General features: G+C 31.9%; 1 protein-coding gene across 1 annotated transcript; it reads right to left on the reverse strand.

Moving 5' to 3' along the window:
• Nucleotides 1–20,018: 20,018 nt before the first annotated feature.
• Nucleotides 20,019–22,352, reverse strand: LOC123193989 (cytochrome P450 81C13-like). The gene is made up of 2 exons (XM_044607088.1): nucleotides 21,394–22,352; nucleotides 20,019–20,735 (listed from the first exon to the last, which is right to left on the reverse strand). The coding sequence occupies exons 1-2, from the start codon at nucleotides 22,300–22,302 to the stop codon at nucleotides 20,145–20,147; spliced, it is 1,500 nt and encodes a 499-aa protein (XP_044463023.1). The 5' UTR covers nucleotides 22,303–22,352; the 3' UTR covers nucleotides 20,019–20,144.
• Nucleotides 22,353–22,693: the final 341 nt, after the last annotated feature.

The following is a 22,693-nucleotide window of genomic DNA, read 5'->3' on the forward strand; positions in this document are numbered from 1 at the left end:
TCCCCCTTAGGGTTTCCAAACTTTAGATCCAATTTTTTTGGTGACAACGGATGATCTCTAAGTACCTACTCTCCCTCTCCGATGGTCTCTCCTTTCGGTCGTACACTTTCGATGCTACATGGTGTCGTCGTCGACGAAGACGTCGTCTTTGTCTCTGAACAAAGACGATTTGTCTTCATCAAAAACGAATTCGTCTCGACAAAAATATGTCGTCTTCGTCGATAAGGACGCCTAGGAGGGGAAAATATTGCATGATCGGAAAGAGGAGATGCCAGAGAAGAAGAGATGTCGCCTGGAGATTATCGGTTGTTGTCAAAAAATGCAATCCGAAAATTTGGAAACCCTAGTGGGGAAAATGTTGTTTTTGAAAACTTGGATTGGAGGGAAAATTGTTAGTTGTTAGGGTTTGGGGATAAAAAGGAAATTAAATTTAAGTTTATTTTTAATATTACAGATAAAATAACGATTTTGCCATTGAATCCGTCAACCTGACATTTTTTTAATAGCCCATGGGTAGGTAAATGGACTTTTCAAAGTTAACGGGTGGGAATTTACAGAAAAAACATACCTTGGGTGGGAAATATCCTTTGGCCATTTATATAATGTCTAAAACAATCTATTGCTTCTAACTTATGAGAGATCAAATAAATATACCCAAAACATGAATAATCATCTATGAAAGTGATGAAATAGAGTGCTCATTTTCTAGTTCTGACATTCATAGGATTGTAAATATCTGAGTGTACAAGTTATAGAGGAATTTCAGCTCTAATAGCTTTGCCAAAAGGTTTTCTAATAGTTTTTTTCTACTAAGCAATGCTCACAAATAGGTAGTCTAATTTTGTGATAGGTCATAATAAACCCTTACAGGCCAGTTGGTTCATTCTTTCTTGGCCAATATGCCCTTGTCTAGCATGTCATTTATTTGCATCCATATTTATACTACTAGGAGTTGTAAATAACGAAAAACTAACAGAATTATCATTATTACAAAATAAGGTGTCCAACACCATAAAACCTTCAAACAGAAATCTAGATCCATAAAACATAATATAATAATAGAGTTTAACTAAGTTCCCAAAGAAAGTTAAACAATATCCTAGTTTTAACATACCCATTACAGAGACCAAATTTCATCGAATTTCTAATGCATACAAGGCATCATGTAGACCACTGCAAAAAACTAATTTGCATGTGCCCATTCCTTTTACTTCAACTTTAGTATTATTACCTACATAAATCGACTACGTTTCCCTCGATATTCAATGAAATTATACAAAAGTGTCTTTATCACGAGCTACATGGTTTGTGGCTCATGAGTTTATAGTTCACATAGGATGAGATTCAGTTAAGAAAATGGTATTGGAAACATAAATTTCACATTTGACAAAATAAGTCAATACCTTTTTCGGCTCTGTGCATTCACGGGTGAAGTGACCTTTGTTCCCACAGTTATAACATGTCAAATTTATCTTATCTCTTTTCTCAAAGCGTTTTTCTCTTTTGCGCTTGAACCATTTATTCTTGTTCACAGGTCCTTGGATGATCTTTTTCCCTTTTCTAGATTTTCGCCATTTTCTTTTATAGCTAAAAAACTTCCTCGAACTAGACTCAAAAACATATGCGTAAGCATTTGGTCTAGTAGTCTTTAGGCGCTTAGCTTCCAATTTAATATGGCGTGCAATGTCATCAAAACTTCTAATGATGCATTATGAGTCATATTCACTTTCATGTACTCCCAACTATCAGATAGAGATCGTATAATAGCCTACACTTGTGTTTATCAGTCAGATCATGCCCAACCTTCTTCAGCTTAGTTATCATGTTCGATATTTCCCTTAGATTTTACTTCATCAGCTTATTGGGAACTTTCTTATATGTATTGAACTTGATAGTTAACTACCTTAGTTTGGAGACGGTTGTTCCTTCAAACTTCTCCTTCAATGCCACCCACATAGCATTTGTAGTTTCAAATTGCTCATATTGATAAGCAATATCATCATTTATTGAGCTGATGAGAATACCTCTAGTAGTCGAATCTTTCTTTTCCTAGGCATTATAAGCGTCCATGTCATGCTTATGTTGGGCATTGTTAGGATTCTGCCCTTCAGCTAGCTAGGGCTCTTCCATGACTTAATTAACAGTCTCCAAAGCATCATACTCATCTAGGGTATAGTGCATTCTTACCCTCCATATTTTATAATTGTCCCCATTCAGTTTTTCTCCTTTATTCAAATCATCAATAATGTTTTTCGAAGCCATTTCTATATAACTACAGAGATATGCCAACACAACATCAACAATAAGATATATACACATTTTATTATCACAATTGTGCATTAAAAATTAAAGTATTTCACATAAGACATAAATTCAAAAGTTTACTATGTTCCCAATCATCGTCTATGACACAAATGTTCCATATTTTCACAATTAATTCAATCGCCTCAATGTATATTTTAGACGAGAATAATTAAATTCTACTAGTCTCAAAATTTTCACAAATAATCATAATACATATTGAATCAGCATATGGTTCAATATATCCACAATTCAAAGAGATTCAATACAATAACATATTAACAAATAAACAAATAAGCATGAAAATAAATATGAACGTGAAGTTCAAACATTTCAATGATTACGACCAATTTCTAAACTATCCTTGGCCTGAGATTTGTATGATTTAAAACAAAGCATCTTAACAATCAGATGCTTTTCGTATTTATAGGGACTTGATCTCTACCAATCAAATTGAGAAAAGACATTTTCTTTATCTCTAACAATATTAGGAGTAACTTTATTTAAGATAAAGTTATTATAATGTTTGCGATAGCCAACATGCCTCGCACTTCGCTAATTTGGGAAAATGGAGAGAGATGTTGATTTTCTTATGTTCATTACAATTTTATGTTCTTCAGCGAGTTGTAACTCATCCATACATTGCCAATAATTCTTAAATTTCTTGTTCCGGACAAGATTAGAAATTATTGTAGTCCAATAATTTGGCAATGACCATAAAAATCCAGATATCCTCTCAATTTCAGTTAATTTTATGTCTTTATCTTTTAAATCATAATTTCTCTCATTCATGACACCAAAGTAAATGAAAAGATTGTGCATTGGATTCATCTTATAGTTCAGATAGTAGTTTTTAGTCAACATGTTCACCCTATATATGACCAATAAATGGACAATAATAAATTACACATGCATAACAATATAAACAACACACGTTCACATATTTACCAATGTAATTAACACTTGTAATTGTTCAATTCATGCAAAAACAAATTATACAAAATAGAATCTGAGTCTGTACAAGCAGCCATACATAAACAGAAGTATGCATGCACTCCCACATGCAAGAAAATTGGCTCACACGTTGCCACATGCCGAAGAACATAGCTCATGTGCCATCATGTGTCGCCACATGCCAAAACAAGGTCATGACATGCTGGCACACGACTTCACGCATCAGTCAAATGTTGACCATTGACTAGTCAACTATTTGATCATTTACCAGTCTACCTGTTGGCCGAGACCCAGGTTGGATCGACCCAGTTGACTAAATGGTTTGACCTATTGATCGAAAAATTTTGACTAACCTATTGACCAATCAGGTTGGACTATCAAGTTTTCCCAACCCAATTACAATAAGAACCTTAGGTTTCTGACGCCAAAATTGGCTATCTTCCAGCCATCCAACGATGGTGATTTCATAAGGCTTTTAAAGCCTGTGACACGTAAATTTAGATTCATGAAAGTTCCAGTGAAAAAGTCATCAGATTTCGGTGAATTAAATGCATGAACATCACGGTTTTGGATGAAAAATTTGCTACTGAAAATCATTCAATTTCATGCGAATTCGATGCAATTTTTTATAACTTAACATACTTCTCATATTCAAAATTCATCTTAACATGATTCTAGGCATCAATTCCGCAAAATCACAATGAATTCATCAATAATGAAAATACTTTCGTGCACATTTATATATAAAAAAAATATACTATTCATGCCAATTAATTCCTAAACATGCTTCTAAATTATGTTTACACCACCAACATCATAATTACATAGATAAAACCTGGCTCCGATACCAATGTAAGCGAAAATTAAAAAAAAGATATAGGATCATAGAAAAACATACCCAAATAAAATATTCAGAATGCTGATGATGAATGATGATCCAATTCACTCTTATTGGACTCCACAACACGCTTTGCTTGATTTGTTTTCCTATTTTCAGTGAGGATTTCTTACATATGAAGAGAAAAATGACGGAGAGATTGTTTCTATGAGTTTAGCGTCAAAATCCCTTAAACTTCCCAATAAAAGTTACGCTATTTTTATTATTAAAAAGAGAATGACAGTTAACTTCAATAACTGTCAAGGGCAAAAGAGTCAATCTCACTTATAAGGGTTAATTTTGTTTTTTTAGCTCTAATGGATCGAGTTAACCCATTATGGGTGGACCGGATCCAATACTTCAAACTGACATTCTTCACACACTTGCACGCACTCTTCTCACAATTCACACACCTACTCTCTCTATTTTCTCTCTCTCTCTCTCTCTCTCTCTCTCTCTATATATATATATATATATATATATATATATATATATATATATATATATAATATTTTTGTATCGCACAAGTTTTCATCATGCACCAGCACGCACTCTTCGCATCTACACATACTTTTCACGCCTCCACACGCACTCTTTGCATCGACACATACTCTTCACACTCACACGCACTATTCGCATCCACATGAACTCTTCGCATCTGCACGCACGCTTTGCATTCACACGCACTCTTAACACTTTTGTTCATCTTTTTATTTCGATCTGTACATATCAACAATTATACTAAAAATTGATTTGTTTTCGAATAAATTTTTAAATGTTCAATTCATAAGTTATTAAATATATCATTGATATAATAATGCAAGAGTATGCTTCAAAAGAAAAGATTATCAATAAAAAACAATATTAAATTTGAGATAATTAGTAAAAAGAGATATTATTAAAATAAAAAATAGTTTATTTTAAAAAATAAAATTATTCAAAATTTATCTAAAACGATTTAAACAAAATTTTTGTCCTTATTTTAATTAATATCTCCTATCTTAGTCTACGAAAACGGAAAGTGAATAAAGAACCGAAAAGGGAAATTAATTAAAATAGGCACCGAATTTACCACCTAAACCTTTTTCGACAAGATTTCTCAGCTTTTATCTTTCTAAGCAAATGATATTTTTCATTCCAAAAATACCCTTTAGCCTATTTCTTTTCATTTACAGCAGTTTTCACAAATTAAGCTTTTATATTTCAGAATATATGGATTAAGCTTAATTTTTCTATAATGAATAAAATTTACATATAAAAAATAGATTAATTTAGGATGTAATAATTGATATTTATATACCTTTATACCTTCACAAAATGATGAACAAAAAACAGTATGTTTTTTCGAGTGGGTGCAAAAATGTGCAATAGTGTAAAAGGGTGTATGAAAATGCGAAGGTGTTTGTGAAAGTCTGAAGGGGTGCATGAAAATATGAAGGGCATGCGTCAACTCCGAAAGGGTGCGTGAAATCGTAAAGGGATGCTTAAAATCGTAAAAGGGTACGTCAACTCTGAAGGGGTGCGTCAAATTGTAACGGGCTACGTCAAATCGTAAAAAGGTGTGTCAACTCTAAAGGGATGCGTGAAATCATAAAAGGGTGTATGATTCTCTTAAGGGGTGCATGCATGCATAAAGGGGTACGTGAAATCTTAAAAGGGTATAGGCAATCGATTAGCCCCTACATAATGACTATCTGTAACTGAGTCTACAAGTGGTACTTGACAATCTAGTGTATAGGCAATAGATTCTCTTATTACTTTATCTTTAGGTTCATCACCCATTTTTTACTACTTGAGGAGTTGACAAATCTCCAATAGCTCTCATGTGAGGTTAGCCACGATATCTTATGATGATGTCTATAAAATGCAATTAAATTACTTTAGAACAACTTATGTGTATGCTTAAAAAAATGCCCATAAAATCTAAAACCTAGGCTCTAATACCAAGTTGAGAGGACCCATCCTAACCAGCTAAACCTATAATATCCTAACACTTTTATGGGACTTAGAAGACCGAGACATATCCTGTAAAACTATTTAAAATATTTTACAACAACAACACACACACACACACATACATATACACATATATATATCTCTAGCCTTACTATAATTACACACAAAACATCCTAATTTTCATTTCAAAACATGAGAGTAAGTTTTTAGGTAGGCCTTTAGCCTTTCAATATTTACATAAGTTCTTAAAGAGATCTACATAACATAAGCAAGATGAGACACCTATTGAAAAGGCTATATTATACCACAACCTTAAGCAGAGCCACTACTCGACATAGTTCTAGAGATGTCTTGGAAGGGAAAAATTCTATAAGGGTGAGCTAAAAGCTCAATGAATGGGTAGTTATAAAATAATTCTAGAATAATTGAATGCATATATAAAGGAAATATATAACAATTTTCTAATAAAAATTTGAATCATCATTACTAAAATTAATAATTTATTGTTGATAATTAAGTTTTATTAGGAAACATTATACTTGAACTACACTGAAATGCTTATTGAAAAAATGACCATAACATTCCTAAATAAAATTTTTAAAGTTGCAATTTCAATTTAACCAAATTATAACCACTTCTAGATTTTTAATTTTGGTAACATACTCATGACACAAAATTATCAACGGTTCTATACATATTCAATATCCATAATTAGAATTTAAAGGAAACAAGCATCGCACGAGTGATAAAATATGTTTGGGAATAATTATATTTAAATAGAGAATTTGATTATCAATGACGCATGCATTTATTTTCTTATTTATTCTGAACCTCTCACCAAAACAATAACTTAAGTTATACACCACTATTAATATTCTGAAAGAGAAATTTGTCCACTTGGTAAGGTCCTTTACACAAACAGAGCAAGGAAGAACTTTCATACTCGGTATGTTATAATCTTGCTTGGGTAGAGTAACTGAAATTTAACATATCTAGCATACAAAATTGCATTGGTAGAGCAACTGAAATCTATTTTGCCTAATAGAAAACGTTGTGTAGATAGAGTAATTGAAATCTATCATACCTAACATAAAATATTGCATAGGCAAAACATCTTAAATCTATCATACTAGACATAAAACACTACATAAGTAAAACACTTATCATATGATATGCATTTATGAAAAATATATGAATGATACCATCTCTTAATACCATATTCATAATACAATAATTCAATAATAGAATTTAGAATAATCATTATCGACAACCACTACAGCCACACCACATTAAATTAACAACATTCAACTCTACAGTCACCAATAGTCGACAATATGATCATACTCATCATTGAATTAAACTTTCTTCAGCTCCATAGCTATACACACATCAATAAATAAATTATTCAACCATTTCAATCATCTATAAAAACTAAATGTGAATCACCTTCAACCTTATAGCCTTGCAAAACATTAATTCAAATAACATTCAGTCATTTTAGTTCCCTCATAGATCTAAACTAAATATCTTTAAGTTCTACAGTTACACACAACATCAAATCAATTAACTTGTAACAATTTCAGGTAATCATAGGACTGAATTAAATATCCTTCAGCTTTATAACTATACAAAACATCAATAACTTAAACATTCAGAAATTTCAGTTAAACTATAACTAAATTAAACACTTCAGTTTCCCAGCCGCACATACATCAATTAATTAACATTCAGAATCTATGATAATATGCAATGTTGAATTTAAATGGTATTCAACTCTACAATTACCTACAACTAAAATCAACAACATGCATAAAATTTTTATTGATTTATAAGAGATCTCATAAAATTCATAATACCATTTGTTAGGGATTTAAAATACAATATAAAATTTGCATAAAATAAATTATAGTTCATAAGTTGTTTCCCACTCACAGATTTGAGTAAACCCAAAGCCGACGCTAAAATTCCCTATGAATATTCCTCATTCCTCACCTATTTACACCAATTCAAAGCAATATAGTTAGAATTTTGAAAATCTTCAAATTGAATAATGAAAACTAAACCCAAAAGTTAAATTGCAAGAAGATGGGCACCGTATTCTTTTTCATATCAATTCTTTATTCTCGTTCTTTCTTCTTCTCAAGTTTTTTTCTTTGCTCTTCTCTTCTTTCCCTTTCTCTCTTTCTCACGTCTGCTTTTGTTTTCTTTCTTTTTTTTCCTTCTCATGGACGAAAGTAAGCCTAAAAGGCTTGTTTTTTAATGCTTCCATGGAAAATTACCCTTAACCCCATACATTTGCTCATTCTCATTTTACCCCAAAGGTTTTTCACTACCATCAAAATATTCTTGATTTACATTATTACTCATCTAAAACTCCTTGACAAGAATATTAGGTATTTCATGTTGTTTGGTGCTTTTGAGCAAAGTGGAAGTTGACATTGCTAGGAGTTGCTAATAACAAATATGATATGTCATCTGGTGCTTTTGTTGGTGTTAATCATCATAGTCATTCAACACGTTAAGGTTGTGGGTTAATCTCCAATGAAGACACAAAGACATTTGTATGACTTTTTCAATCTTTGCTTACATGTATGCTGAATTTTACTTCTAAAGCAATAATTACTGATTAAGATAAGACAATGAAAAATGCAATCAAGATTATGTTCCCTAATACATGACTTAAATGGTGTTTGTGGCATATAATGAAGAAATTGCCTAAAAAATTGAGAGGTTATTCTAAATATTTATGAATATATTAAGTTTTCTTTGCAAAATGTCGTGTACGATTCTTTAACATGTGATGAGTTTAAAGAATGTTGGAGCAAGTTTACTGACAAATACAACCTTCATAACAGTGCATGGCTCCGTTATTGTATTGTTTGATGAAAGGTAACACAAGGCTATAGATCTGATTGTATCCATCCATATGAAAAATTCTTAAAATTTAAAATAATCATACCATGTATTAGAGTTAGAAACAAGAAAAAAGGTTTTTTGTTCTCTAACTCATGGTAGGATTGACTTCTATTATGTTGACTCATGTACGCCACCAACCATAAAAACATATGATCAAAAACATTCTACACAATTTTGTCGTACAGAAAAAGTTCAAAAAATTCAATTGGACAAGTTATTATACAAGTTATAACAATAGTTTCAACCTTTGAAGTTAAAAAAATTTTGCATTTAGGTTGCATGCTTAAGCATGTCAATATACATAATTGAACCTATTTATAAATCTTTACATAACCATTGAAACTCTTACAGAGGACAAGATATTGACACAACAAATTTTGTTGCATATATAGCCATTTAAAATGGCAACATCTAATGCAACAAAATAGCTTAGTCAATAGTGATTCTCTAAATATTATTGCATTAAACATTACAAATATAACTAGAACAAAAACAGTCAATATTTTTTTATGAACAAAAACATTCTACACTGTGAAGATAAAATCTATAATGACGTTTTCATCTGCTTCTAATTTGATGGTTCTTGCTATTATAAGCTACAAAATAACTCTTTTAATATATTCATGAGTTTTTTTATGGTCATCTTCTTACCCATCTTATTAGGGAAGTTACTTAAGGAGTGACCCTTATTGAAAATAGCTACTAATTTAATTCTCACCCTAAAAATTGGATAATCCTTTATTTTTCCTTTGCATCATTACTCCACAATAGTGCAAAATCAGACAAGGTCTCTGCAAACAATTTGTAATAGAAGGTTGTCATATTGAAGGTTATTGGATTTGTTAAAAATGTAGGTAAATAACAATTTTAGCTACACCCAAACAATCACAAATACCAGTCAAAATAATAAAAAAATAAGAAATATCTTCGGGCGTAACTGTGGGTGTTACAATTTTGATATGAAGGATTTTGAAATTTGCCATTTGCACTATCAAGACTTTTGCCCAGTTATGAAGTTAAATTGAACCCAAATCCTACTATCTTTAGCAACAAATTTCAATTGGCCTCTACCTTAGACATTAAAAATGCGTTCCTGAATGAGACTTAAAGGAGGAAGTTTTTTTGAGTTTACCTCCTATATTTTAAGATGGTAAGGTTTGTAGATTAAAAAAGTCTTTATATGGTCTCAAGTAGTCTCCGAAAGCATGGTTCAAACTTTTTGAAAAAAGGGAAAAAAGTCATGGTTATTGACAAAGTCAAACAAACCATACTATGTTCTACAAACATTCAAGCAAAGGAAAAATTGCTACTTTGATTGCTTATGTGGATGATATAATCCTAACTAGTTGTGAAGAGGTTGAATTGGAAAAACTAAAGAAAATTCTTACTAGTGATTTTGAAATCAAGGACTTGGGCAAGCGAAAGTACTTCCTTGGGATGGAGTTTGCTAGATTTAAGGAAGTTATTTTTGTATGTAAGCAAAAATACATCCTTGATTTACTTGGTGAGACAAGTTTACTAGGATGTAAATCAGCTAAAACACCAATTGAAGCCAATCTCAAGTTATAACCAACCAAAGCTGAATAAATAGTTAATAAGGAAAAATGTCAACATCTTGTTGAAAGACTAATTTACTTATCACAGACGCGTCTCGACATTGCCTTCATTGTGAGTATGGTGAGCTAGTTCATGCATTCACCAAGTCTTGAATACGTTGAAGCCATGTATAAGATATTAAGGTACGTGAAAGGGACTCCTAGAAGAGGGTTACTATTTAATAAACATTGACATCTACATACAAATTGAAGTCTATACAGATGATGATTGGGTAGGCAACATTACAGACAAAAGATCAACTTTAGGTTATTGTGCTTTTATTAAAGGAAACTTTGTTACTTGGCAAAGCAAAAAATAGAGTGTGGAGTAAGAAGTAGTGTTGAAGCTAAGTTTAGATCCACTGCTCATGGAATATCTAAGGGGATATAAATCAAAAGGTTATTGAAAGAATTAAGGGTATATGACTACTCTATGAAAGTGTATTGTGACAATAAAGTTGTATATCCATCGCCAACAACCCAATGCTTCACAACATAACAAAACATATGGAAGTTGACAAACACTTCATCAAATAAAAACTTGACAAAAAGTTGATATATATGTCTTACATACCGACTGGCAATCAAATTATTGATATGCTCACAAAATGATTGCGTAAAGGGCAATTTAATAAGCTGATATGAGGGCTAGCCATGGAAGCTATTTTTGGACTAGCTTGAGAAAAAGTGTGGTAAATCAAGAAGTTTTAGGAAAATTAGAAAGATTCAATTATCAATGATATTGAATCACTAGCTAATCAATTTTTCTTTATTATATTTCTAAATATAACCTAATTAACTCTTTTATTTTTAGGAAAATGAGTATGTATAGTTGTATATATTTTTCCTTTTTTTTAGTCTTTTTTATTCGATGTAATATTTTTATATAAGATACTAATAAAAATAGCATTGATGGTTCTTGCTTACACTCAAAAAGAGAGTTGATACAAGAGTTGAACTATAGTTGATGGAAGTGGAAATAAAGTTAATACTATGGTAAGAGAAAATGCAATTGTTGAATTGAACACTGAGGCAATTGATGAATCTTGCAGTAATAATGTAGTGAGTTTGTTTTGTACTATAATATGAGGAAATGGTGATACTGGAATGTGCTGAGTGAAGTAATTAGAATATTGTTCTAACTTGATTCTTGATTGATGTTTTATTTGGTTGAGAATGCATAATATTTTAAGTGTCGATCTATTGAAATGTTCTTGAAAAGTGTTTTGTAGTCAATAGCTTGACTTTAAATGTTGAGACTCTTTGTTGTGCTCAGGATGTTAAGATTTTCTAGAGAAAAGTCTAGTGAGTTTATGATTTCAAAGAGGAATTTGTAGTCAGCGGCTTGACTTCAAAGGTTGATATTCTTTGTTGTAATCAAGATGTTATGATGTTCTTGAGGAAAGTTCATGGGAGGCTATGATTTTGAGTTTTGGTCATTTTTCAATGTTCCAATGTTTAAGCTATCAATCAGATAGCCATTTTTTTTAGTTAAATAAGTACGAAGTGTAGTTTTGTTTTTTTCAGCAAGTGATCAATTTTTTTAGTAGGTAATACAATTGTGGTTTTGGTGTTGGCAACACAACAAGGATTCTCTTTGTCTTGATACAACTATCTTATTTAATAATAAACATTTTGGTTACAAAGAAAACATTGGTTTGTTTTACAAGAAATCCCAATGTTGATGCCTGAATTCTTGAAAATTTAATTGTTCTTGTGGACATAACAACTTGTCATAAAGGCGTCAACCCTCAATGTATATATGATAACTCACGTAGAGTAGACAACTCTCAAAATGCAAATAATAACTCATGTTAAGCAAAAAAATCTTGATGTATAAACAATAACTCACATCAAACAAACAACTTTAGATATGTAGAAAATAATTCACCTAAAGCAAAAAAATCTTGACATTTAGATAATAACTCATAATGAACAAAAATTCTCAACGTGTAGATAATAACTCATGTAGACAACTCTTAACATTTAGATGAGAACTCAAAACATCTAATAGACAACTCTTGACCTATAGAGAAAAAGTAACGTTGATTAGAAAACTCTCATAATGTACAAAATAACTCGCATAATATAATGTATCATTAACACAATGTTACCATGCAATGGTTTCCAAACTCAAAGACTAGTTTATGTGACCATTCTAATGTTCAATTAGCATCTCTAGAGAAAGTGACCAAGAATAGCCTAATGACATTCCACAACACACGTGTTATGATTTCCATCCAAGAATATTACCGATTTTGCAAACAATAGCAAGATATAGAACAAAAGGAACAAAATACATGAGTTTTACCTGGTTTGGATTTCGTAAATGAAATCCTACATCCAAGGTAGAGGTATTCCTCTAGTCAATCCACTATATCAAAGTCCAAACACAATCAATATACAACTGATCATCCAAGATTACAAGATTAATCCAATATTGACCTAACCCAAGAATACACTAAACAAAAGCAATCAAAATATTCTCACTAAATGACCAAACTTGATTGACTGAACTTCCCCGACGATAACCTAACTACCACAATGAAAAAGAATAACACTAGATTCAAGAGAAAACAAGAGAGGTTTTTTCTCCTTTAGGTTTTTCACTGACTTATGCCAAAAGAGAATAGCAAGGCTTTATAATAAGGTTAAACCTCCAGTGCAATGACCATACAAACCCTACATAATTCATAGAATTCCTAAACAACCACAAATGCTAAAAAGACCTTTCTACCCTTTTGTTTGAGACACATTGAATAAACTCCACCTTGTTGAAAAGCTCCACTTTGTCAAAAACAGATAAACATTGACCAAAGAAATACCTTACTGCATTCCACTACACTAGACTTCACCAACATTTAACAAGTTTAAGGTTGACTTAAACTTGTTAATTGGTACAAGCTTTGTTAAAACATCTGTAAGATTAATTTCTAATGCAATTTTTTCAAGATTAACTTGACCTGTACCAATAATCTCTCTTATAAAGTGCAACCTAACATCTATGTGTTTTGTTCTTTCATGAAAAATACTATTTTTAGACAAATAAATGGCACTCTGAGAATCACAATACATAACAGGTATAGAATCCACCAAGCTAAGCTCCTTTGTTATGTCTTTAAGCCACAAAGCCTCTTTGACAGCCTCAGTTAAAGTCACATACTCTACTTCTATAATAGATAAAGCCATAATGTGTGGCAGACTACTCTTCCAACTTATCACATTCATACTAAAAGTGAAAATGTAACTGGTCAATGACCTCCTCTTATCCAAATCTGTAGCATAATCAAAATCATAATAACCTCACATAAGAAACATGTTACTCTTATCAAAACAATATTTCAAACCCACCTTACAAAACCCCTTTAAGTATTTCATTACCTATTTGGAAACATTCCAATGATCTTTGGCAAGATTACTTATAAACCTACTCACAAGACTAATAACATAAGCAATATCCGGTCATGGCATACATGATGTTACCTATAACATCTGAGTAAGGCATACATCTCATATATTTACATTCATCAGTAGGTTACTCATGCATAATAGATTTAAGTTTGAAATAAGCACCCATAGGGGTGTTAACAGGTTTGGTAGTAGTCATACCATATAAGTCCAAGATTTTCTTAATATATTAAGATTAGGAAAGAGTCAAAAACCCTTTAACTTTATCCCTTTTTATATCCATACCAAGAATCCTCCTGGCAAGACCGAAGTCCTTCATTCAAACTTATTTCTTAACAACTGTTTCAATTTAGTCAACTTATTCAAATCTTTTGAAGCAATCAACATATCATCAACATAAATGAGCAAATAGACACAACAGTTTTTATCATTCTTATAATAGTAAACACAATGATCAACTAACATGGGAGTGTTAAAATTTATAGCAGAAGAGGGGGATATATTAATCAGATACCAAGTTATAGAGACAACTTCTGCCTAAAATTTTTTTACTAAGGCTATAACCAGCTAACATGCATCTAACTTTATTCAAAATTGTTCTATTCATTCTTCCAATAAGGTCATTCTGTTGTGGAGTGTCAGTATATGTTTTATGCCTTACTATACCAACTTGTTTACAAAAATCAACAAATGTTTTATTACAGAACTTAAGTCCATTATCAGTTCTTAAAACTTTAATCTTTTAATTTGTTTGATTTTCAACTAGAGTTTTCCATTCCTTAAAAGATTCAAAAGCATAATCTTTTTGTTTCAAGATGTAAACCTAAACCCTTCTAGAAAAATCATCAACAAATGTCAAAAAATAATGAGCATTAGAAAAGGAATTTGGTACTTGAGGAAAACCCTATAAATCTAAATGTATATATTTCAGGATCTGCTTTGATTTATGAGAGGCAACAACAAACTTTAACCTTTGTGACATACCAAACACACAATTCTCACAAAAATCTAATGTGTTAGTTCTTTTAGAATTAATTAGATTTTGTTCACAAGGATGATACAATTCTATTTGACTTATGTGGCCCAATCTTCTAAGCCATAGAAGAGTTTCATTAAGATTTTTAGATTTTGAAGCCAAATTATCCCTCATAACAGACCTTTCTAAAATATACAACCCATCAACCAACCTAGCTTTCATAACCACTAGAGCATCTTTCATAATTTTCAGAGTTCCCTTTTCATACTTATATGAATAACCACTAGTATCTAATGAACCTAAGGAAATTAAATTTCTCCTAAGTTTTAGCCTTTATTTAACATCTCCTAAAATTTTAATAGTACCATCAGACATTATGAATTTTATAGATCCTATACCTATCACATCACATGACTGATCATTGCCCATTAAATCTTTTTCCCTCATTTACCTATTTCAAATCTTAAAACCAGTCTCTCTTGGGTGTCATGTGAAAGGCACATCTTAAGTCCATTACCCACTCATCTCTAGACATTCCTTTAGACAACACTAACATTTCAACACTATCATAACCATCAGATAAATTTGCAGTGTCTAGATTATTAAAATTAGTGTTAGAATTCATTTTCTTCCTATCAGGATAGTGTTTTTTCATGTGCCTTTTCTTAAGGCAATGCCAACATACTCTATTTGTTTTGGATTTAGACCTGACATTCCTTTTATCTTTATGATTTAATCTTTTTTTAGTTCTTCCTCTAACTTGTAACCTCTCATCTATGGTTTCCTTTTCAAACTTGATTTCTAAATCCTTTGATCTTAGGGTTCCTAACACATCATCTAAGGACAAAGAATCCCTCACATACTTAATAGCAGTTTTTACATCTTTAAAGGTCTCAGGAAGTGAGTTTAATATGATTAAAGCTTGATTTTCATCTGAAATCTTTTCATCAATGTTAGCCAAATTTATAACAATTTTATTAAACTCATCCAAGTTTTCCTCAAGTCCCTTACTAGAATCCATTTTAAAACCAAAAAGTTGTTCTTTTAAGTAAATTTTACTAGTTAAAGATTTAGTCCTATAAAGAGACTCAAGTTTTAATCACGGTTTTGTAGGAGTGTTTACTTGATCAACTTGCCTAAAAGCATTATCAGACAAATGTAGTATTAAAATACTATAAGCAGTTTCTAATACCTTAGCTTTATCAGTATCAGACATTTCAGAGGGTAAAGCTTCTAAACCACAGAGAGCCTTTGCATATTTTTGATGAACTAAAACAGCTCTCATTTTTTTCCTTTACATATTGAAGTCAATCTTGCCATCGAACTATTCTATATCAATTCTTGTTTTTCCCATGGTATCTAAAATGCTCTTTCCTACAAAAATTAAAACCAGAAAATTAGCAACAATACCGAGTATAGTATAAACTAACACAAAACAGTGGTAAAAAACTAAAGATTTTATTTCCCTTTTCTTTTATAAATGAAGCAATAATGAACAAAAGAAATAAGGGAATACAGTAACAACAAAAAAATCAAGAATAGAGTAGATCAATAAAGTTAAGTGGCTCTAATACCACTTGTTATGATTTTCGCCCAAGAAGATTACCGATTTTGCAAACAATAGCAAGATACAAAACAAAAGGAACAAAAATACACGAGTTTTACTTGGTTCAAATTTAGTAAATGAAATCCTATATCCAAGTAGAGGTATTCCTCTAGTTAATCCACTATATTAAAGTCCAAATACAATCAGTGTACAACAGATCATCTAAGATTATAAGATTAATGCAATATTAACCTAACCTAAGAATACACTTAACAAAAGCAATCTGAATATTCTCACTGGACGACCAAACTCGACTAACTGAACTTCGCTGACGATAACCCAAACACCACCGTGAGAGAGAATAACACTAGACTCAAGGGAAAACAAGAGAGGTTTTTTCTCCCTTAGTTTTTTCACTAACTTAATCCAAAAGAGAATAACAAGGCTTCATAATTAGGTTAAACCTCTAGTGTAATGACCATACTGTCTTTGCTTAATTCATAGAATTTTTAAATAACCACAAACTCTAAAAAGATCTTTCTACCCCTTTGACTATTTGAGACATATTCAATAACGAGCTTAAACATGCCATTGATATTTTAGCCACCCAAGAGGGTGCGACAAATATTAAAGTTGAAAATCTCTTTTCCCCCCAATGATGTGTCATACTCCTCTACTTATTGGCTTTAAGAAACCTTTGATAGTTGCATTCAATAGAATGGCTAACTTATAGGATCACGTGGACTCATTTAATGACACAATAATGCTCTACTCTCTGATATGGCTAGATGTCAATTTTTAGTTGTTACACTCACTAGAGGTGTAAATAAGTAGTTCAATAAGCAACCTAATTGTTTGATCATCTCTTGGATGCAATTGTTTACAAAATTCTTTAGACAATTTTAGGCAATTAGAAGGTTTTCTATTCCAATTAAGCCATCTAGGAAATATGCATCAAGAGAAGAAAGAAACCTTGAAGTACTACACAAAGTACTTCAATTAAAGTGACCTATGTTTTAGGGCAATTAGTTTGAGCTTTGATTGTAAGTGGAATCCAACCATGTACAAAATTTCAAAGAATAATTGTAGGTCAAATAATGCATGTATTTGGCTCATTTGCATTAGATGTTTGAAAAACACCTGCAAATAGAAAGCTCTAAAACAAGACTAAAGAATGCCACCTTGAAAGCTTTGACTAACACCTCTGTGAATAAATGAAAACAATTTAGGGGGAAAAAGAAAGGACAATGAGGGAGTACAAAGAGACTTCAAGAAATTATAGACAAAAGAACCAAGAAGATAATTATACTCTGTTTACTTATTGTAATGACTACACCACTCTAATCACTCTTATTGATATGTTAGAAAATACAGGTATATTCTTATAGCTTCGAACTATAAAGAGAGATAACACCAAGTGAGACTACAAGAAATTTTATCATTGTTCCAACTCTTATCATCTAGGAAGAGGTGCATAATTTAGGTAATCTCTTAGTTCCCTTAAATTGATAGGGATACAATAACAAGTCTTTATACACTCCAAGTCTACATTCTTGATTGAGGATCATTCTCTACCATCTTTGATACTCATTTTCATCCTTATCATATAAACTAAGCGATTAGGAGTCCACTCTTTGTAAAGACTTGGTTCCTTCAAACTGCTCCTTGCTAGGTTGAGGGCCAGCCAATACTTTGGTAAGTTGATCTTGCCTATCTACATTCCCAACTAGAAGGATCTAACTACTTGAAGATGAGGCCTTCAAGCTTATTTGGGAGGCCTCCAAAGCCTATTGGTTAGAGTTGGATTTCATCATTGGTTGATTCAAATCTACTCTTAGAAAACACTTAGAGAAAAAGTTAAGTATTATTAAACACACTATGCTAAAATTTTCCTCACAATTATATGCCTATTAAAGTGTTTACTTGCTACTTGCCTTCAACCTTAAGAGTTCAACAAGTAACTAACTATGAGTTCAAGTTACGTTAGTTGTACCTACGGATTTTGCCAGCATCTAACCTAACCAAAAACTCAATGCAAAACCCCAAAAGTTTGGTTGTATTTCATCAAATGAATAGAACACAAAAAATTACATAGAAAAAAAAATAAATGTTGATTGTGTTTGTTTGGAAGCTAAGAGCATGGTAATTAACTCATGTATTGTATCGTATATCGAAAACCAAATTTTTCATATTATGTATCATGTCTCATGTCTCATGTGGTATCGTATGATATACCTATAAAAAAATAATATAACAAAATAATAATAAAATAATATAAATTATATTTGACACGTTATCATTTTTAAAAAATCACAAATACCCTAAAATTTTAAAACTCATTTTCTTTATAAATGTATACTGATTCATATTGATAATATGTATCATAACTTAATATCGTATCGTATTATAAGATATGTCTATTGTATTATATTAATTTGATATACCTTAGAATACGTATTGTTTTTCACCTGTATTATATTATATCATAAGATACTAACCATGATTAAGAATCCTTTGAAATCTTGAGAGTTTAAGAAAAACTGAAGTTGGTGACCTGGTAAATGATTTCAAGAGGAGTATTTATAGATGTGTAAAGACTGAACTCGAAATGATCTTATCCATTTAAGTTAAGTCAATGATATGTGGCAACTTTCTAATCAGGTACTTGAGTTGTTGCTTTATGTAAATCGATAAAACACTTTGAATCATTCTGAAACATGTGCAGTGCACTAAATACAAAATTGGAACTTCATTTTCGGGCGAGTGTTTGAGCATAGATCTTGATCATCCATTTTTCAATCATTTATGTAGAAAAATAAAGAGTTTTTAATCCCTACTTGAACTTCACAAAAAGGGGAAATTTGTTGTGCAGTTAGACTTTTCTTTGAAAAAAAAAGCATAAATACTGCACCAATGAAGCGTCTAGGTGTTACATAGTGATTAGTCATGCGGGCAATATATAGTAAGCAGACATGTTACCTACACCTAAGTCAACTCAAAATGTAACTAAATACAGGTAGGAATCCTTTCATCAAAAAATAGAGGGAAAAATAAGTAACTATTATACAATTTGCTTAACAACATTTCATCTTTATCTCTTACTTTTATGAGCTAAAAATTATTTGCTATCATTATGGGATAACAGAATTAACAAATTTTCTTAGATATCTAAATTCAATGTACTAAAAACTAGATGTATCAACTTAAGTAGTTACTCACTAATCACTCTCTCGTCCTATTAATAGTATAATTGTAAAAAGGCAATGAGATTGACAATTTGTAATATTATATTGTTACCCTGCAAAATTCATTGAAAACTCCATAACAGTTTACGTAATCTTCTTATCAATGGCCAAACCACTTTAAAACTTTAACTATGTTTCTTGCATAGAATTATGCCTTCTTAATTTTACCTACTTCACTAAATTTTTACCGTCACAAATTATAAACCCTCATAGCACTATATATACACGTATATATATAACAGTCAACAACATGTAATTGTTTAACATCGGTTTTATGACATTCATATAAACATGTCCATCTACCCATCATCTCATTGTCCAACTAAAAACCGTAAACTTTGCATACGTTTCCCAACTGTTTGGTGACAGTTCAAAGTTGATCAAGAACTTTAACAAGTTCTTCACGAGGTCGAAATATTATTTTCACAGGCGTCTCCGTAGCACCAACGCTAACATCCTCAGCGTTTTCCCATTCAAAGCATTGTATCAAAGTCCCTAGTGATAATTCCATCACTCTCATGGCCAAGCTAGCCCCAGGACAAATCCTTCTTCCTACACCAAAAGACATGAATTTACAGCCTCCCTTTTCTTCTGTTATATCTTGGAAACGTTCAGGTTTGAACATTTTTGGCTCGCTATATACATCCGGGTCCGTATGCACTGCCGATATGTTTACTAGTAGCTGTGTGCCTTGTGGGATGTGGTAACCTGCTATGTTACAATCCTCTGACGATTCTCGAGGAGGTAAAACTGATAAAAAATTCAGTCGAAGTGTCTCATTCAGAATACAATGAAGGTATGCCAGTTTAGGAAGATCAGCATCATTTAGAATCCTGGATTGTCCCACAACGTTATCTATCTCTTCCCTCGCTTTTTTTAGCACCTCTGGATGTGATATCAGCTCTGAAATAGCCGATGTCATTGTCATCACCGTGGTGTGTGTTCCTGCCATTAGCATGGCCTAAAAACAAGTAGCTTATTAGTTAATTGAATGGTTGAAGATCTTTCTCATGCATATTCCTAAAAATTAAATTAAATTAAATTTGAAGTGATATTTCCCGATCTTCTTTAATGTCATATAACTTGAACTTTAGCGTACTTTTCTACATACCCCACTTTCTTTGGAAGTAATTGAAAACTATTAATTAGGACATGAAAGGTTCGTTGTGGTAGGCTAAAAAGTCTATCTTGATCATTGATTGCATTAAAACAAAAAAACAAAAGCAAAAACAAAACACCTTTTTAAGAGTTGTATTACAAAGGAGGAAATTGTTTATTCTGTCATCGGGCAGTTGCATATATCTTATATTATCTTTTAAATCATTATTATTAATAAAAAAATACTGATTTTTTTAAATTATCAGAAATAATCTTTGAATACTTTCAACCAAACGCTTGTAATTTTTAAAGTTGCAATATGGCAACGATTCTAATAGATTACCAAAAGAATCTTGTATGCACCTCAGCACGATCAAATAGTTCTTGTATGTATATATGCACTAGGGGATTAATTAGAGAACAAATTAGCATTCTAGTGGATTTAATTAGACTCAAAATAATATAATTTTTGGAGTAAATTAATTAAATTATAAGTACTCAAAAGTGCTTGAGGATATTACCTGCATAAATCCTTTGATGACATTATCAGTGTAGAATTCAGGCTCCGATTCCTGCAGCTTCAGCATCACATCTACAACTGCTCCTTTAATCTCAATATCATCAACTGAAGATGGTTTCTTTGAATTTCGGTGTGCATCTACCAGACGCTGCGTAAAAGCGTCCCTCTTTTTATGTAATTTTACCAGTTTTCTCTCAACTCCAAAGTAACTCAACCATCTCAGAAATGGAAAATAATCCCCCAAAGCGCTTGTGATATCAGGTCTGAAAATACGCGTAAGCTCATCCATTTTAGCTTTAGCTTCATCTGTGTCAATTTTCTCCTTTTCAATGCACCTATTGCCTGCAACCATTCTCATGATGATGTTAAAATCCAACACGTACAGAAACGCTCTCACATCCACTTCCTTTGCCCCCTTGAGGGAGCGTTCAAACAAGTGTTTGATCATGATCCTGAGCTCTTCGGCGCGGACGTTCGAAGACATCTGCAGACGCTTCGCAGAGAATATTTCCAGCGCAGTGAAACGGCGAAGGTTGCGCCAAAAGTTGCCGTATGGAGCGCTAATCGTGACAAAATTGTAAGATGTAAACTTCCTGGAGGGCAAGAGTGGACGATTGGAGAAGACGATATCATTCTTTGAGAAACACTCTTCAATGACTGAACGGTCGGACAGTACAAGGGCTGGGCGTGAGCCTAAACGCAGAAAGTAAATAGGACCATACTTAGCTGAGAGATTTGTCAATGTTTGGCCTAAGGGCTGTTTCAGAAGATGGAAATGGCCGATTATAGGAAGACTAGGAGGGCTTGGTAATTGGTTTTTGTGTTGAAATTTTTTCTTCTGAGCAGTGAGTTTGTAGAAGATGAGAAGAACAGAGCCTAATAGAACAAGGTAGAGAAGATCAAAATCCATGGTGATTTTGAAGTCTTTATTTGGGCTGACAAAGGTTATATAATAATAAGCTTTCATTGTAATTCTCTTTGATTGATTATAATATATAATTATTTTTCACATCACGATCATTAATGCTTAATTGTCATTTTCTAACTTTCGGTTTCATGATTCGTCATCTCTTACGACTGCAGACGTAGCCTGTCTCCAATTGTCTGGTGTTTATCTTATATAATACAGGAGTTCGATGTGCAACAGGCAAGATTTTCTTGCCATCTAGAAACAAAGTGATTATTTAATATGAATAATAGGGACAAAAAACAACAAAATTAATGAGATATTTCTATGCTATTTACCTTATCGCCATAGAATCTCCCAATGGAGATCTCCGCAGTTTCACAAGATATATTCT

Source organism: Mangifera indica, chromosome 13 (genome assembly GCF_011075055.1).
Source record: "Mangifera indica cultivar Alphonso chromosome 13, CATAS_Mindica_2.1, whole genome shotgun sequence".
NCBI classification, from domain to species: domain Eukaryota; kingdom Viridiplantae; phylum Streptophyta; class Magnoliopsida; order Sapindales; family Anacardiaceae; genus Mangifera; species Mangifera indica.